The 13,662-nt window shown below is 52.1% G+C and overlaps 1 protein-coding gene across 5 annotated transcripts; it reads left to right on the top strand.

The window, feature by feature from the left end:
* Positions 1-5,838: 5,838 nt before the first annotated feature.
* On the top strand, positions 5,839-12,460 carry TMEM134 (transmembrane protein 134). 5 transcript variants are annotated; one of them, XM_049892707.1, is made up of 7 exons: positions 5,839-6,079; positions 7,036-7,100; positions 7,519-7,581; positions 7,703-7,779; positions 11,765-11,809; positions 12,005-12,058; positions 12,204-12,460. In XM_049892707.1, exons 1-7 carry the CDS (start codon positions 5,906-5,908, stop codon positions 12,392-12,394), a joined length of 669 nt encoding a protein of 222 aa, XP_049748664.1. In that variant the 5' UTR covers positions 5,839-5,905; the 3' UTR covers positions 12,395-12,460. The 5 variants fall into 5 exon arrangements, with proteins under 5 accessions (XP_049748664.1, XP_049748663.1, XP_049748667.1 ...); XM_049892706.1 differs by having other exon boundaries at positions 7,492-7,581; XM_049892710.1 differs by having other exon boundaries at positions 12,169-12,344.
* The last annotated feature ends 1,202 nt before the right edge of the window (positions 12,461-13,662 follow it).

The following is a 13,662-nucleotide window of genomic DNA, read 5'->3' as shown; positions in this document are numbered from 1 at the left end:
AACGTAATAGTGACGTTATGCATCCGGTATTTTTCTCTCTCAAAAAACAGGAGGTAGAGGGAGGGAGGGGAAGGGGAAAGGGGAGGGGAATTTCTGTATCTCTGCAGGACCCGTAAACTTCCCAAAACACTAAGAGTCTTTTGTGGGGTCGGGGGAGACATAGGCGCCCAATGAATATTGGGGAATGAATGATAGAAATGAGGTCCTTTGGGGGCTAAAACAACATTTCTCCCTGCTTCTGGAAACTAATTGTACAAAACAACTCTAGGAGTCTTCTCTTCCCCCTTTCAGGGTTTAGGTAACGGAGTAAGAGGAATGTCTTGGGGCCTCTGCCTCTGCGCTGTTTTCATCTCATCATCATAGAGCTGTCAAGGATTAGTGCCCGTCGCCTGTGACCCAGGTGTTAAGCGCTTTGGGTATTTATCGTGGTTAATTTTCCAACAAGAAGCTCCCTGAGACAGTCAAGAGGAAACATGTTTTTGGTTTCGTTTTTTACCAGTATAGAAAGTTTTATAGGCAAGTTCTACCAAATTTTGAGGGAACAAGTATTCGGTATCTTATACAATTTGTTCCAGAAACTAGAAAAAGAGGGAAAATCGGCCAACATATTTTATGAGACTGGTTTAATCTTAATTTCTAAATCAGATAAGCATACCACAAGGCAAAAAAAGTACACATCTGTCTCACAAATATAGATATGAAACATACTAAATTAAAATATTAAGTTAATTGAATTCAGTGTGTATTTACAAGTGCATCAAGAACTAGTAGGATTTTTTCCAAGAACATAAGAGTGTTGCAACATCATGGACTAAAGGATAAAACTTGTGTGGTTATCATAAACAATACAGAAAAAAAAGCATTTGATGAAGTTCCATGACTTTATGATGAAAACTCGGAGGAATAAAAAAGAACTTCCTCAGGTTGATAGAAGTTTTGTACAACTAAGTGTGATAGAGCAAGTATTCATATCCTCTTTAAAATCAGTAACAAGACATGGATTCCGCCCTTTCCGTGATGCCATTTGTCATAGTGTTAAAAGTCCTGGACAAAGCGGTAAGATGAGAAAAGGAAATAAGTGTGCACTGTCATTATTAGCAAATTGTATAATCATCTACAGAGAAAAATCTAACAAAATAAGCAGGCTATTTTAACAAATTAGAGAGCTCAGCAATGTTAAACGTTGTCATTGTTAGATGCCCTTGAGTCAGCTCCAACTCATAGCAACTCTGTGTGTAACAGAAGAAAACACTGTGCGGTCCTGCACCATCTGCACAATAGTAGGTATTTTTGAGCCCATTGTTGCAGCCACTGTGTCATCCATCTCTTTGAGGATCTCCCTTTCTTTCCCGCTCACCCTCTACTTTACCAAGCATGACGTCCTTCTCCATGGATTGGTCCCTCCCGATAACATGTCCAAAGTAAGTAAGACAAAGTCTCACCATCTTGGCTTCTAAAGTTACAGGGATTTAAAATAACAAAACTTAAGAACATTCTTCCACATCAATTCAAAAATATCATTCCCGTTGCCGTCGAGTCAACTCCGACTCATAGTGACCCTATAGGACAGAGCAGAACTGCCCCAAATGGCTTCACAGGAGCACCTGGTAGATTCAAACTGCCAGCCTTTTGGTTAGCAGCCATAGCTGTTAACCAGTATGCCACCAGGGTTTCCTTATTCAAAAATATAGTAGTCAATAAAATAACATTCACAACAGCAAGAAAACCCATAAAATATTTAGGAAACCAAAAGACAGCACAGAATTTTTTGGAGGAAAAAAAATATTTTAACTTTACTCAAGGACATAAAAGAAGACATGGATAGTTGAAGCGATATCCTTGTCAATGAATAAAACAACCTAACATTTAAAGATGTCATCTCTCCCAGTACTAATCTAGAAATTCAATGAAATCCCAGTAAAAATTGAGATGATTTTTGGAGAACTTGGACAACATTTTTGTAATATTCCTATAATAGAAGAATAAAAGTCCACAGAAAGATAAGTGAAGTTTGAAAGAGATGACCAAATAGGAGTGGTTTTCCCTAACATATTAAGACACGCTACAACCCATAGTGATAAAAAGCTTGTGATACAGGCCTAGAAATAGTCCAACAGATGAGAGGAAGCAAAAAAAAGTGCTTAGAACAGATGTGTAGATGAGCAACTATATAGCTGATATAAAGGTGGCACCACAACTCAAAGGAAGAACTGATTGCCAGGTGGTGGAAAACTGGCTCATGCTACATTGAAAGAAACCTAGATCCCTCCCATCATATCCACAGATGGACTCCACAGAGTTAAGGACCTTATAGTAATTGGAATAATACCTAACATTTATCCAGTGCTCACTATGCGCCAGGTACTGTTCTGTGCTTATTATGCATTAATTCATCTAATCCTCAGTTAATGCTATGAAAAAATAATTTGTTACCGTGGAGTTGATTCTGATTCATGGTGACCCCATGTGTTAAAAAAAAAAAAAACACAGTAGAATTGCTCTATAGGATTTTCTCGGCTGTAATCTTTATGGAAGCAGATCACCAGGCCTTGGTTCCGAGGCACCACTGGATGGGTTCAAACCACCAACCTTTAGTTTAATAATCGAGTGCAAACCATTTGCACCACCAAGGGACCTAAGGGAAGCACTATTATTAACTCCATCTGACAGATGAGGAAATCGAGGCACAGAAGAGGTTATGGGGCTTGTGGAAGGTGGGTGAGATGAGTCCTGTAAGTGCAGGGTGAAACCTGTCTTTATTTAGCATTTGATATTTTGCTTATCACAGATTTTTGCATTTATTTGCATTTTTAAATATCATTGCATTAAGATATTATTTATCTTGCTTACTCAGTTTTTTGTGTCCCCTTAAATTTTGAACCTGAGGGGAGTGTCTCATGCCCTGCCCCCAGCCCCACCTCCCAAAGCTAGTAAGGGAAAGAGTTGGAATTCCAGCCCAGGCAGCTTGGTTCGTAACTACTTTGTTGCAACTGTCTTTCTAGATAAGTAAAACAATGGCAATGGAATAAGATGTTAGAGGACATATTTGTGACCTTGGAGTGAGGAACCAGTTTAAGCAAGACTCAGAGAGCACATACCATGAGGCGAAAAGAATATGGATTTGGCTGTACCAAAACTAAGGACTGATATTTAACAAAGGACACTTTGGACAAAGTAGGGAAACACAGACAGGAAGGAGATATTTGCAACATCAAAAACCAGCAAGGGATTTAATAATTAAATATGCACGGACATGCAGATTAGCAGGAAAAGAACTGGAAACCCAGTAGAAAAAATGGACAAGGAGAGGAACAGCCAGTCCACAGAAGAGGGAACTCAATGGCTGGCAAGTGCAAGGGCTGCTTGAACTCTCCACAGTGGTCAAAGAACCCGGGAAGAAAACAAGGGACCAGTTTATATTCATCAGATAGACAAACTGTTAGAAAACTAGGTGATATAAGTGCTGAGGGAAAAGCAGACCCCTCGTAGTGGGTATGTGAACTCAGGAGAGCATCTGTGGTATACTTTGTGAAGTCCTGGGTACGTGCATTCTATGGCCCTGGCGTTCTGGTCCTGGGTGCCTTACTCCAAGGAGAATTCTCCCACCGTCCATAAGGGGGCAGTATGAAGAGTCGCTGGGCAGTGCAAAGGGACCAACGTGCTCTGCTGCTAACCGAAAAGGTAGAAGTTTGAGTCCACCCAGGAAAAGGTAGAAGTTTGAGTCCACCCAGAGGCACCTCAGAAGAAAGGCCTGGCAATCTACTTCCGAAAAATCAGCCATTGAAAACCCTGTGGAGCACAGTTTTACTCTAACACACACGGGGTCACAATGAGTTGGAGTCAACTCAACAGTAACTGGTCTGGTGTACGAAGACATTCATGGGGGCAATGGGGGTTCAATGGTAGAGTTCTTGTCTTCCATAAGGAAGACCCAGTTTCAATGCCCAGCTAATAAACCACTTGTACGGCCACCACCCATCTGTCAGTGGAGGCCTGCGTGTTGCTATGATGCTGATCAAATTTCAGCAGAGCTTTCCAGGCTAAGACAGACTTGGAGGAATGACCTGGCGATCTACTTCCAAAAATCAGCCAGTGATCCACAGCTAATCATGGGGCTGGCTCAGGACAGGACAGTTTCCTTCCTTTGTGTATGGCATTGCCATGAGTCGGCGGACTCCTCGACAGCTAACAGCAATGACGGTGAAGATGTTCACAGCAGTGAAGTATGTGATAGGGTGTCGAGACCAACTAAGTGTGCATCACTGTGGGTGGGTGGGTGGGAGGGGTGGTGGTTAATAAAAGTGGTGGATGTTCAGCATGGTCTACCGTGCCTGCAGCTAGTAGAAGCAATAGACGAGATGCACGCAGAGAACCTTAGTGCCGAGTGGAAAAACGTAAACGACAGAATAGGTTTTACATGATGACATCCTGTTTGTAAACTGGAAACACATCTACATGTGAGACAATGCCACGTGCCATACCGGGCCAGGCAGCACGCAAGGATACAGACTGAGCACGCTGAGGTGGGGTCTGATGGAAAGGAGGGGAGAGGACAGGAGGTGGGCAAGGTGGGCAATATAAAAAGCAATGAAAGAGGAAAAATGAATGAACAAAACCAGAGAGGAGCCTGTTTCGTTGTGATGGTGTGTCACATACTGAGAAGTAGGATTGACTCAACTCTCTGATCTGAGGAAGGGTGAGGAAGAGGCGGGTCCTCCTGGGAGCTTGGGAGATCTGGGTTCAAATCCCAGTTCTACCACTTGCAAGCATCTAGGGCTTTGACAAACCACTCAGTCCTTCCACAAATATTAATTGTGCATCTAGTGCCACTGTTCTGCGCTGTAGACATTATGGTGAATAAAACAGTGTAAAATAAGATAATTTCAGGTAAGTGCTGTATGATGCAGGACTGACGTTAGACTGCATTGTGGGGACAGCCTTTCCAAGAGCTAACATTTGAAGAAAGGAGCCAGCTGTGAGAAGAGCCAGACTAAGAGCTTTCCAAGCATAGGGAGCAGCACGTGCAAAGATCCTGAGGTGGGCATGAGCCTGGCCTGTGAAGGAAGACTGAAAGAAAGCCGAAGTGTCTGAGTGGGGTGAGTGAGGGGCAGAGGGGGACTTCATGAAGTTAGAAGAGGCAGGCGGGGGCAGAGCATTCAGGGCTTTGTGGGCGTTAGTAGAAGAGCTTAGATTTATTCAAAGTGCAATGGAAAACCAAGATTTATCCCAACTCAAGGAAAGATTTTAAGCAGAGGAGTGACCTAGTCGCCTACTTGGGAAAAAAAGTTGTATTTTTAAGAGTAACACACACGGAAAAAAGATCAGGATTGTTTTAAAAGATCACTTTGGCTGCTGCCTGGATTGGAGAAGAGAGTGGAAGTCACACAAGATCTGTGAGCCTGTTTCCACGTCCGTAAGACGGGGAGAATACTACTTTCCTGCAGGCCCGTGGTAAGGAAGGGTAGGGAGACTGAGTTGCTGGAAGGCTCTTTGGCCCTCGGGGGCCCCATGTCCGGCTGGGAGACATACGCGGGAAGCCCCTCCGCGCCCATTTTACAGACCGAGCGGTTGCGCCAAAGGGCAGCACCCACTGCTGGTCGCCGAGGCGGCCGCTGGGCGGGGCCGCGGGGCCGACCTGGTCCGAGCAGGAGGAGGCCCCGCCCACCAGCCCGCTCTGCGCTCGGCAGCTCCAGCCTGCTGCGGGCGGGGGCCGGGGCCTGGCCTGGGGGCGGGGCCTCGGCGCGGGACGCTCGGGCTCCGGAGACGCCGGCGGAGGCGGGGCCTGGGCGGGGGCGGGGCCTGGGCGGGGGCGGGGCCTGGGCGCGGGGGCGGGGGCGGGGCCGCGGAGACGCGGGGTAGGCGGTGCGCATGGCGGCGGCTCTGGGCGCCTGAGCGGGCCGGGGCCATGAGCGCCGCCCGGCCCCAGTTCAGCATCGATGACGCCTTCGAGCTGTCCCTGGAGGACGCGGGCCCTGGGCCGGAGCCCAGTGGGGTCGCCCGCTTCGGGCCGCTGCACTTCGAGCGCCGGGCCCGGTTCGAGGTGGCCGACGAGGACAAGCAGTCCCGGCTGCGCTACCAGGTGAACGGCCCGGCCCACCTCGTCCCCCGCCCGGTCGGGCCAGACCCCAGGCGGGACGCGGAGAGCCCGTCTCTGGGGAGGATCTGCCGGGAGACCCCCAGCCGGAGCGGGAGACCCCCCGGACGACCCGCAATCTAGAGCCCTGCCCAGACCCTCCCAGCTCAGACTTTGGTCCCCAGCCAGCAATGGACTCGGGGGCTCATCTCCCACCCCCAGGTGGAGATCCCACTTAGAGTCCCTACTCACCCTGGACACTGACTCCTCCCACCCACCACTGGGCTTGGGGAGCCCCTCTGTACCGTTCGGAGTCAGAGCCTTGCTCATACTCAGTAGCACCCATTCATTCCCAGGCCAGACCATCTAATGGGAACGTCTTTTCCCCCTCCTCAGTCGTGAGAGTCCCCTCCTCATCTTCCCTCCACAGCTGGAAGCCCCCTCTCACAAGAGGAGTCATTGCCCACCCCTTGACTCCCACTAAACAGGGAATCCCGACTTTCCCAGGAGACTTCCACCAGCCCCGGGATCCTTTTCTTGGACACCTGGACCAGATATCTGTGACCCAAACCTGGGAACCCTGAGCCTGTCCAAACCCAGCCCCCGAAAACCAGAGCCCCAGCTCTGGACCCCTGAAATACCATCCTGAGAGCTTCACCCTGACTCTCCAACTTGGGAGATCATCTGGTCCTAGAAGCATGCTGGGAGACCTCACCCGGCCCTGCCAGCCCCTACTCCCCAAGCCCCCCAGCACCATCCTCCCACCTGGGTTTCGGTTTCTGTGAGTCACCAAACCCGTTCTGCTGGGAGGGCCCTGTGAGCAGCTGTCAGGCCAGTGAGCAGCCTCAGGTGGAGGAGGGCAAACAGCTGTGTGGATCTTTCCTCCCCACCCACGGTCCCCAGAGGGGAGTGGGGAAGGGGCTGAGCCTGGCAGCCTCCCTGACTCCTGCCTTCTGGAACAGAACCTGGAGAATGATGAGGATGGAGCCCAGGCCTCTCCGGAACTGGATGGGGGAGTCAACACCAGGTCAGGGCCAGGTGGGGAACCGCCCTTGTACCCCCCAGCTCCACACCTCTGGCTCCTGGCCTCCCAGGAACCCCACCCAGCCTTGCACCCCACCTCAGCTCTCTCACATCCTATCCTGCGCTGGCTCCCACTCCTGGGCCCCCCTGTCCTATAGAATCACCCTACCCTACTCCCCAGCCTCGCACACCCACCCCCACCAGGCTCCCCATCCTGAAGGAACCCCTAGCCCTAGCCCCCATCCCCTCTCGGGGCCCCTTCTCCTGCAGGGACACCCTGCCCCAATCCCTGCACTGTCCCAACACTTCATCCTGACTCCTGCTCCACAGAGGCACGAGGCCCCAGGGGCCTCTCCTCACCTCCCTGTTCTCTCACTGGGGCCTCTGCCCTGCAGGGATTCCACCCGAACCTCCATTCGCAGCTCCCAGTGGTCTTTCAGCACCATCAGCAGTAGCACCCAGCGTTCCTACAACGCCTGCTGCAGGTGAGACATGGCCCTGCTTGGGCCCCACCCCCTGGGCTCCCTGCCAACCCAGCACACGAGGACTGGCTCCCCCCCCTTCCCTGCACCCCTTTCACAGCCATCCTGCTTTCCTGCCCACCAGCTGGATACAACACCCTCTCATTCAGAAGAACCGCCGGGTAGTGCTAGCCTCCTTCCTGCTTCTGCTGCTGGGGCTGGGTGAGTGCCCTGGGCCCCCTTCCCCCCAGGGGGGGCCCACCTTCCTTTATGTGCAGGTTCTGAGTCCTCCTGGGTGCCCTGAGCCTCCCAGCATCCCAAGAAGGCAGCTGGCATCACCCCACCCATTTTACAGGGTGCTGAAAGGACCAGGTGCTGAGAGAACTGGGCCCCGGTTCCTGGTCACACAGCCAGGAGATCAAGTATAACTGGAAATGGGACCTGGCTCAGCTCCAAAGAGCCATGGACTTTTCCTTTTTAAAAACATAGCTTATTTATCATTCAGCCAGCACAATACTCTGAGCACCTGCTGTATTCCAGGCCCTGTTTCAGCCCTGGGGATACAGCAGAGAGAAGAACAGATAGAGACAGAGTGGTCCTTGCCCTCAGGAAGCTTTTGTTCTGGTTCACCTTGTGATTGATTACACTGTGGTAGACGCAAGGGGTTACGGAGGACAGACAAGTAATAACTAGAAGAACGACAAATCTGTCCGGGAAGAAGTACAGCCAGGTGCTCCTTGGAAGTGAGGATGGCGAGACTTCATCTCATGTGCTTTGGACATGTTATCAGGAGAGACCAGTCCCTGGAGGACAACATGCTTGGTAAGGTAGAGGGTCAGTGAAAAAGAGGAAGACCCTCAACAAGATGGATTGACATGGTGGCTGCAACAAGGGGCTCAGACATAACGATGATTGTGAGGACGGTGCAGGACCAGGCAGTGTTTCATTCTGTTGTACGTGGGGTCACTGTGAGTCGGAACCAGCTCGATGGCTCCTAACAATAACAACAACTCTGTGTCTGCTCTGGGCCAGGTATGAGGCAGGCTCACTTTCCCCGCCTTACAGACGGAGACCTGAGACTTAAGTGAGAGGGAGGGCCACTACCCAGGACCCGAGGCGGGTGGAGGGCTGCTCAGTGAGTGCCCTCCCAGCCTCATCCACTGGGGCACCTGTCACTTCCCCCTTCCTGGAGTCTGAGACCCAACGGGACCTCCCTCCCACCCCCATTGCCCAGACAGGAAAACTGCAGCCCAAAGCAGGTAGATCTCACAGCCAAATGTTTTCTGACTCCTAGGCTCCTCATTCTTTGGGGCTAAGGAGGCAGGCTCCCCAGAAAAGATCTAGGGTTAAAGTCAGAGGGACCCATAAGGAGGGGGCAGGCTGTGGCTCCTGCCGCAGCTCTGCCTCTCTCCCCAAGGAAGGTCCAGGCCCCCAACCAGCCAGACCTCCTGGCCAGAAGGGCAGGCAGCATCCATGCCTCCTCCCGTGCTCCATGGCCTGAGCCCTGGGTGTCTGGGTACAGGGGAGGGAGCTACTCCCCTCCCCCAGCCCTGGTCGTGCTGGCTGCCTGCCTGTCCCTCACCAACCCAGCAAGGCAAGCAGCCTTACCACCTGGTTTCACACATGGGAACACAGGCTCGGGCCACGGCTGGGAAGTGGAGGAGCTGGGATTTGACCCACAGGAGTGAGATTGCTGGGCTGTCCAGGGCCTTCGTAGGAACTACAGGGAAACTTGGGGGAGCCGGAACTCGACCGACTGCCTTGTTTTTGCGGGTCTGGCAAGTTTTCCGCCTTTGACAGGATGCAGTCTTCCTGCTTTTCTATCGCTCTATTGTTGTTAGGTCAAGTGGGTTCCGACTTGTAGCAACCCCACGTACAACAGAACAAAACACTGCCAGGTCCTGTGCCATCTTCAAAATCATTGCTATACTTGAGCCCGCTGTTATAGCCACTGCGTCAGTCCATCTTGTTGAGGGGCTTCCTCTTTTTCACTGACCCTCTACTTTACCGAGCATGGCGTCCTTCTCCAGCCAAAGTACATGAGACTATTAGTGGAAAATACTGAGTTTTCCTTCTCTGACAGGTTTCTGCCTTACACAGGTTCTGGCTTTCGTAGGTTTTACCTTAGAAACAGGTGCCCCCTGGGTGCGCAGAGCCTGCAGGCAGCCCTCAGCCAGGTACAGGGAGCAAGTGCCAGCACTGAGCAAGCACGAACCACATGACAGACCGTGGTGGCCCCACAGCCTCCACACTGTACCCCATGCTCGCAGCCTGCAGCCCAACTCCCCACTTCGCCCTGTCCATCCTCTCACTAGGGACTCAGACTCTCTGGGTCTGAAGAGTGGATCCAGCCATGGCCTCTCCATCTTCCCCAATGCCCCTGTCACATCCAAGTCTGCATCCCTCCCTGGGGCTTCTGGGCCAAACTCCTCCAGCTGGACCCTTGCCTCTCCAGTCTCCCCAAATGCCGGCAGCCCCTAGAAAGCCCCGAGTTCCCTCCAGACTCCAGGCCTTTGCCGTCCATTCCCTCTGTCTGGAATACCTCTCTCCCCCTCTGCTGGATGAGGCCTGTGCAAAGCCCTAGGGCCAGACCACTTCCACCCTCCACCTGGAGCAAGTCACTAGCTTCATTACCTCTTTGGCTAGATGGGCGTCATGTACTACCTATCTCACCGTGCCAGGGGACTGTTCATAAGCCAGCGCACGTACCACGCTTACTCCAGTGCCTGGCTGCCCTGGTAGGTGGCCAATAGATGCTAACTACTAGTGCCACTGTTACTACCACTATACAACCACTATTATTACCACTATGCCTATTATACTACCACTATGACTATTACACTACCATTGCACTGCTGTTACCGTCAGTATACCGCCACTGTTTCTACCACTACGTCACCACTGTTACCGTCAGTATACTACCACTTGGAAACCCTGGTGGCGTAGCGGTAAAGTGCTACGGCTGCTAACAAAGAGGTTGGCAGTTCAAATCCGCCAGGCGCTCCTTGGAAACTCTACAGGGCAGTTCTCCTCTGTCCTACAGGGTCGCTATGAGTCGGAACCGACTCGACGGCAGTGGGTTTGGTTTTGGTTTTCTTTAGACTACCACTGTTTCTACCACCACATCACCACTATTGCTACCACTGCACGACCACTGTGCTACCACTGTTACTATTACACTGCTGTTACTATCACTGTACTACGACTGTTAACTACACCACCACTATTACTACCACTGCACGACCACTGTTACTACCACTGTGCTACCACTATTACTACTACACTGCTGTTACTATCACTGTACTACTGCTGTTAACTACACCGCCACTATTACTGCCACAGCACAACCACTGTTACCGCCACTATGAGTATTACGCTCCCATTACTACCATTATGCTACCACTCTTACTACTACACTACTATTACCATGATTAGTATGCTACCACTATGACTATTTTGCAGCCCTGCTGGCGCAGTGGTTAAGTGATACCGCTGCTAATCAAAGGTCGGCAGTTTGAATCCACCAGCTGCTCCTTGGAAACCCTATGGGGCAGTTCTGCTCACTCCTATAGTATCAATGGCTATGGATTTTTTTGGTTTTATGACTATGACACTACCACTATTATTACCACTATGCTACTGTTACTATCTGTATACTACCACTACACCACCATATTATTGCCACTGTCTCTGTACTACTGCTGCTGCTGCCACCCCTGCCCCTGCTCAGCCTTCCAGTCTCAGCTTAGATGTCACAGCCTCCAAGAAGCCCCTCCCTGGTCTCTGAGGCTGAGGAGGGCCGTCTCCCTGGGTTTTCTTCCTCCATTGTATCCTGATCACCTGGGTGTAACTTCAAGGTTGGTGTTGGTCTCTCAGCTAGTCTGTGGAGGAAGGGCCCTGAGGGCAGGGGCCTTATCTGCCTTTCCGAGGAATCCCCGGTACCAGACACACAGTAGGTGCACTCTGAATGTTTGTTGAGTGAATGAAAGGCCACACCAAGGGACAGACAAATCTCTCCTTTCATAGACCTTTCCCAGGGCCTGCTGTTCTGAAATCCGAGCTTGGGGGGGAGGGGTCTCTGCCAGAGGACCCTCATTCAGCTCAGGTGGGGGACCATTCCTCAGGCCTGAGCTGGGCTGGGGTCGGGTGGAGGCCCCAGCCCAGACGCCTGTTCCCCCCTCACCCTTGCGGCTTCGTCTGTGTGCAGTGCTGATCCTGATCGGCGTGGGACTGGAGGTGTCCCCTTCTCCAGGTGAGGTCCCCCTGCCACCTGCACGCGCAGCGCTCACCCCTCCTCTCTCGTGCCCAGGGCTCCCTGACAAAACCGCCCACGTCCCAGCGAGCACTACCGTCCCAGCGGGGCTGGGGAGCCCCGGGCCCCCCCACGGCCCCGCCCCGGCGCCCTGCCCTGCCCTGACCTGACCCGGCCCCTTCCCTCCTCCCGCAGGTGTTTCTAGCGCCATCTTCTTCGTGCCAGGCTTCCTGTTGTTGGTCCCGGGAGGTGCGAGCGGGACGGGCGGGCCGAGATGAAGTGGGCCCTGGGTGGGCGGGGGCGAGGGGCGGGGCTGGGCGAGGGGCGGGGCCCCGGCACTGACAGGTCCCGCCCCGCAGTCTATCACGTGACCTTCATCTACTGCGCCGTTAAGGGCCACCGCGGCTTCCAGTTCTTCTACCTGCCCTACTTCGAAAAGTGATCGGCGGCAGGGCGTCGGCCCGGAGCGCGCGACCCTCGGAACCTCATCTCACGGGAAGGACCCTTAAAACAGCCCCCTTGGGAGTTGGATCAGGAAGTTCCATCGGACCTGGAAAGATGCCCCGCGTCTGCTCTGTGCCTTAACTTATTCCCGGGCCCGGGGCTGCTGGGTCCGTGTTATTTTGTGCTAATAAAAGGATGGTTAATTGTAGCAGAGATAGTTGCTCTTTCCTTCCTGTCACCCTGGCCAACCATCCACCCTGGCCATGGCCCCCTTCCAAAAAGTTCCTCCCTCCTTCACTCATAGGACTTTCCCCAGGGCTGAGGGCCTTCAGGACCACAAACCTCCCCATAGCAGAAAAGAACCCTGATGCTCCAAGACTTGCCGAAGGTCACACGCATGTTAGGGACAGAGCTGGATGGAACACACGCCCTGTCTCTGCCTGGAAAGGCAGGTTGGCGCTTTCCCTGGTGGCCCTGACCAAGGGCACTTGAAGATGATGCAGGCCTGGGGCTTGGAGGCTGGTATCCCGGCTCCAGCCCGGCTCTGGAGCCCTGGGCTGCCACAGCCAGCCCTGAATGTGGGCCATGACAAGGCAGAGGCCCAGCCACCTCCGCCCCATTTGCTGTGAGGTTGGGAGAACTGGAAGGCAGGGCCCTCCATGAGCAAAGAATCCTGGAACCACAGAATGTTAGAAAGGGCCATCTCAGAATCTAGGGAAATGAGAGCACCTTGGAATCTCAAGAACCAAGAAAGAGGCTTTGCAAGAATCCCAAAATCTGAGATTGTAACATTATTTATCAAGTTCTTATAAGGAACCAGACCCTCTGCTAAGCAATGAATCCTGTAATCCTTACTACCTCAGTCTGTTTTACAGATGAGGAAACTGAGGCTCGGAGAAATTTGACTTGCTCAAAGGCAACCGTGAGTCACATATAGAGTTAGGAACAGAACCCAGGGCTCCAGCTCCCTGGTTCAGGGCCTTTTCCGTGGCACTTGGGGGAGGGAGGAGAGGGGCATACAGCCAAGGTGCTAACTGAACAAGCAGCGCAGGCCGATGTGATCCTGTTCATACCCACGTGTTCATCTCCCTCTCTAGAAGATAAATGCCATCAGGATAGTCCACTACCCATCAGTTTGTCATACTGTAGTGGCTTGCATGTTGCTATGATGCTGGAAGCTATGCTACCAGTATTTCAGATACCAGTAGGATCACCCATAGTGAAAGCCTAGGAAGGCCTGACAATCTACTTCCAAAACTTAGCCAACTGAAACCCACAGAATATTGTCCGATACAGTGCTAGAAGATGAGCCTCCTAGGTTGGAAAGGACTCCAAATGCACAGTGGCTGCAACAATGGACTCAAGCATACCAACGATCTTGAAGATGGCCCCGGACCAGGCAATGTTTC

Source organism: Elephas maximus, chromosome 7 (genome assembly GCF_024166365.1).
Source record: "Elephas maximus indicus isolate mEleMax1 chromosome 7, mEleMax1 primary haplotype, whole genome shotgun sequence".
In the NCBI taxonomy this organism is placed as follows: Eukaryota; Metazoa; Chordata; class Mammalia; order Proboscidea; family Elephantidae; genus Elephas; species Elephas maximus.
The sequence above is the reverse complement of the archived record's forward strand: the minus strand, read 5'-3'. Positions and strand labels throughout refer to the sequence as shown.

What these genes read in the sequence shown, in the direction of transcription:
- TMEM134 (XM_049892706.1), top strand. Translation starts at nt 5,906, where the DNA reads ATGAGCGCCGCCCGGCCCCAGTTCAGCATCGATGACGCCTTCGAGCTG. An exon ending in TCCTACAACGCCTGCTGCAG is followed by an intron (nt 7,582 to 7,702) that starts GTGAGACATGGC and finishes CCTGCCCACCAG; the next exon opens with CTGGATACAACACCCTCTCA. An exon ending in GCTTCTGCTGCTGGGGCTGG is followed by an intron (nt 7,780 to 11,764) that starts GTGAGTGCCCTG and finishes GTCTGTGTGCAG; the next exon opens with TGCTGATCCTGATCGGCGTG.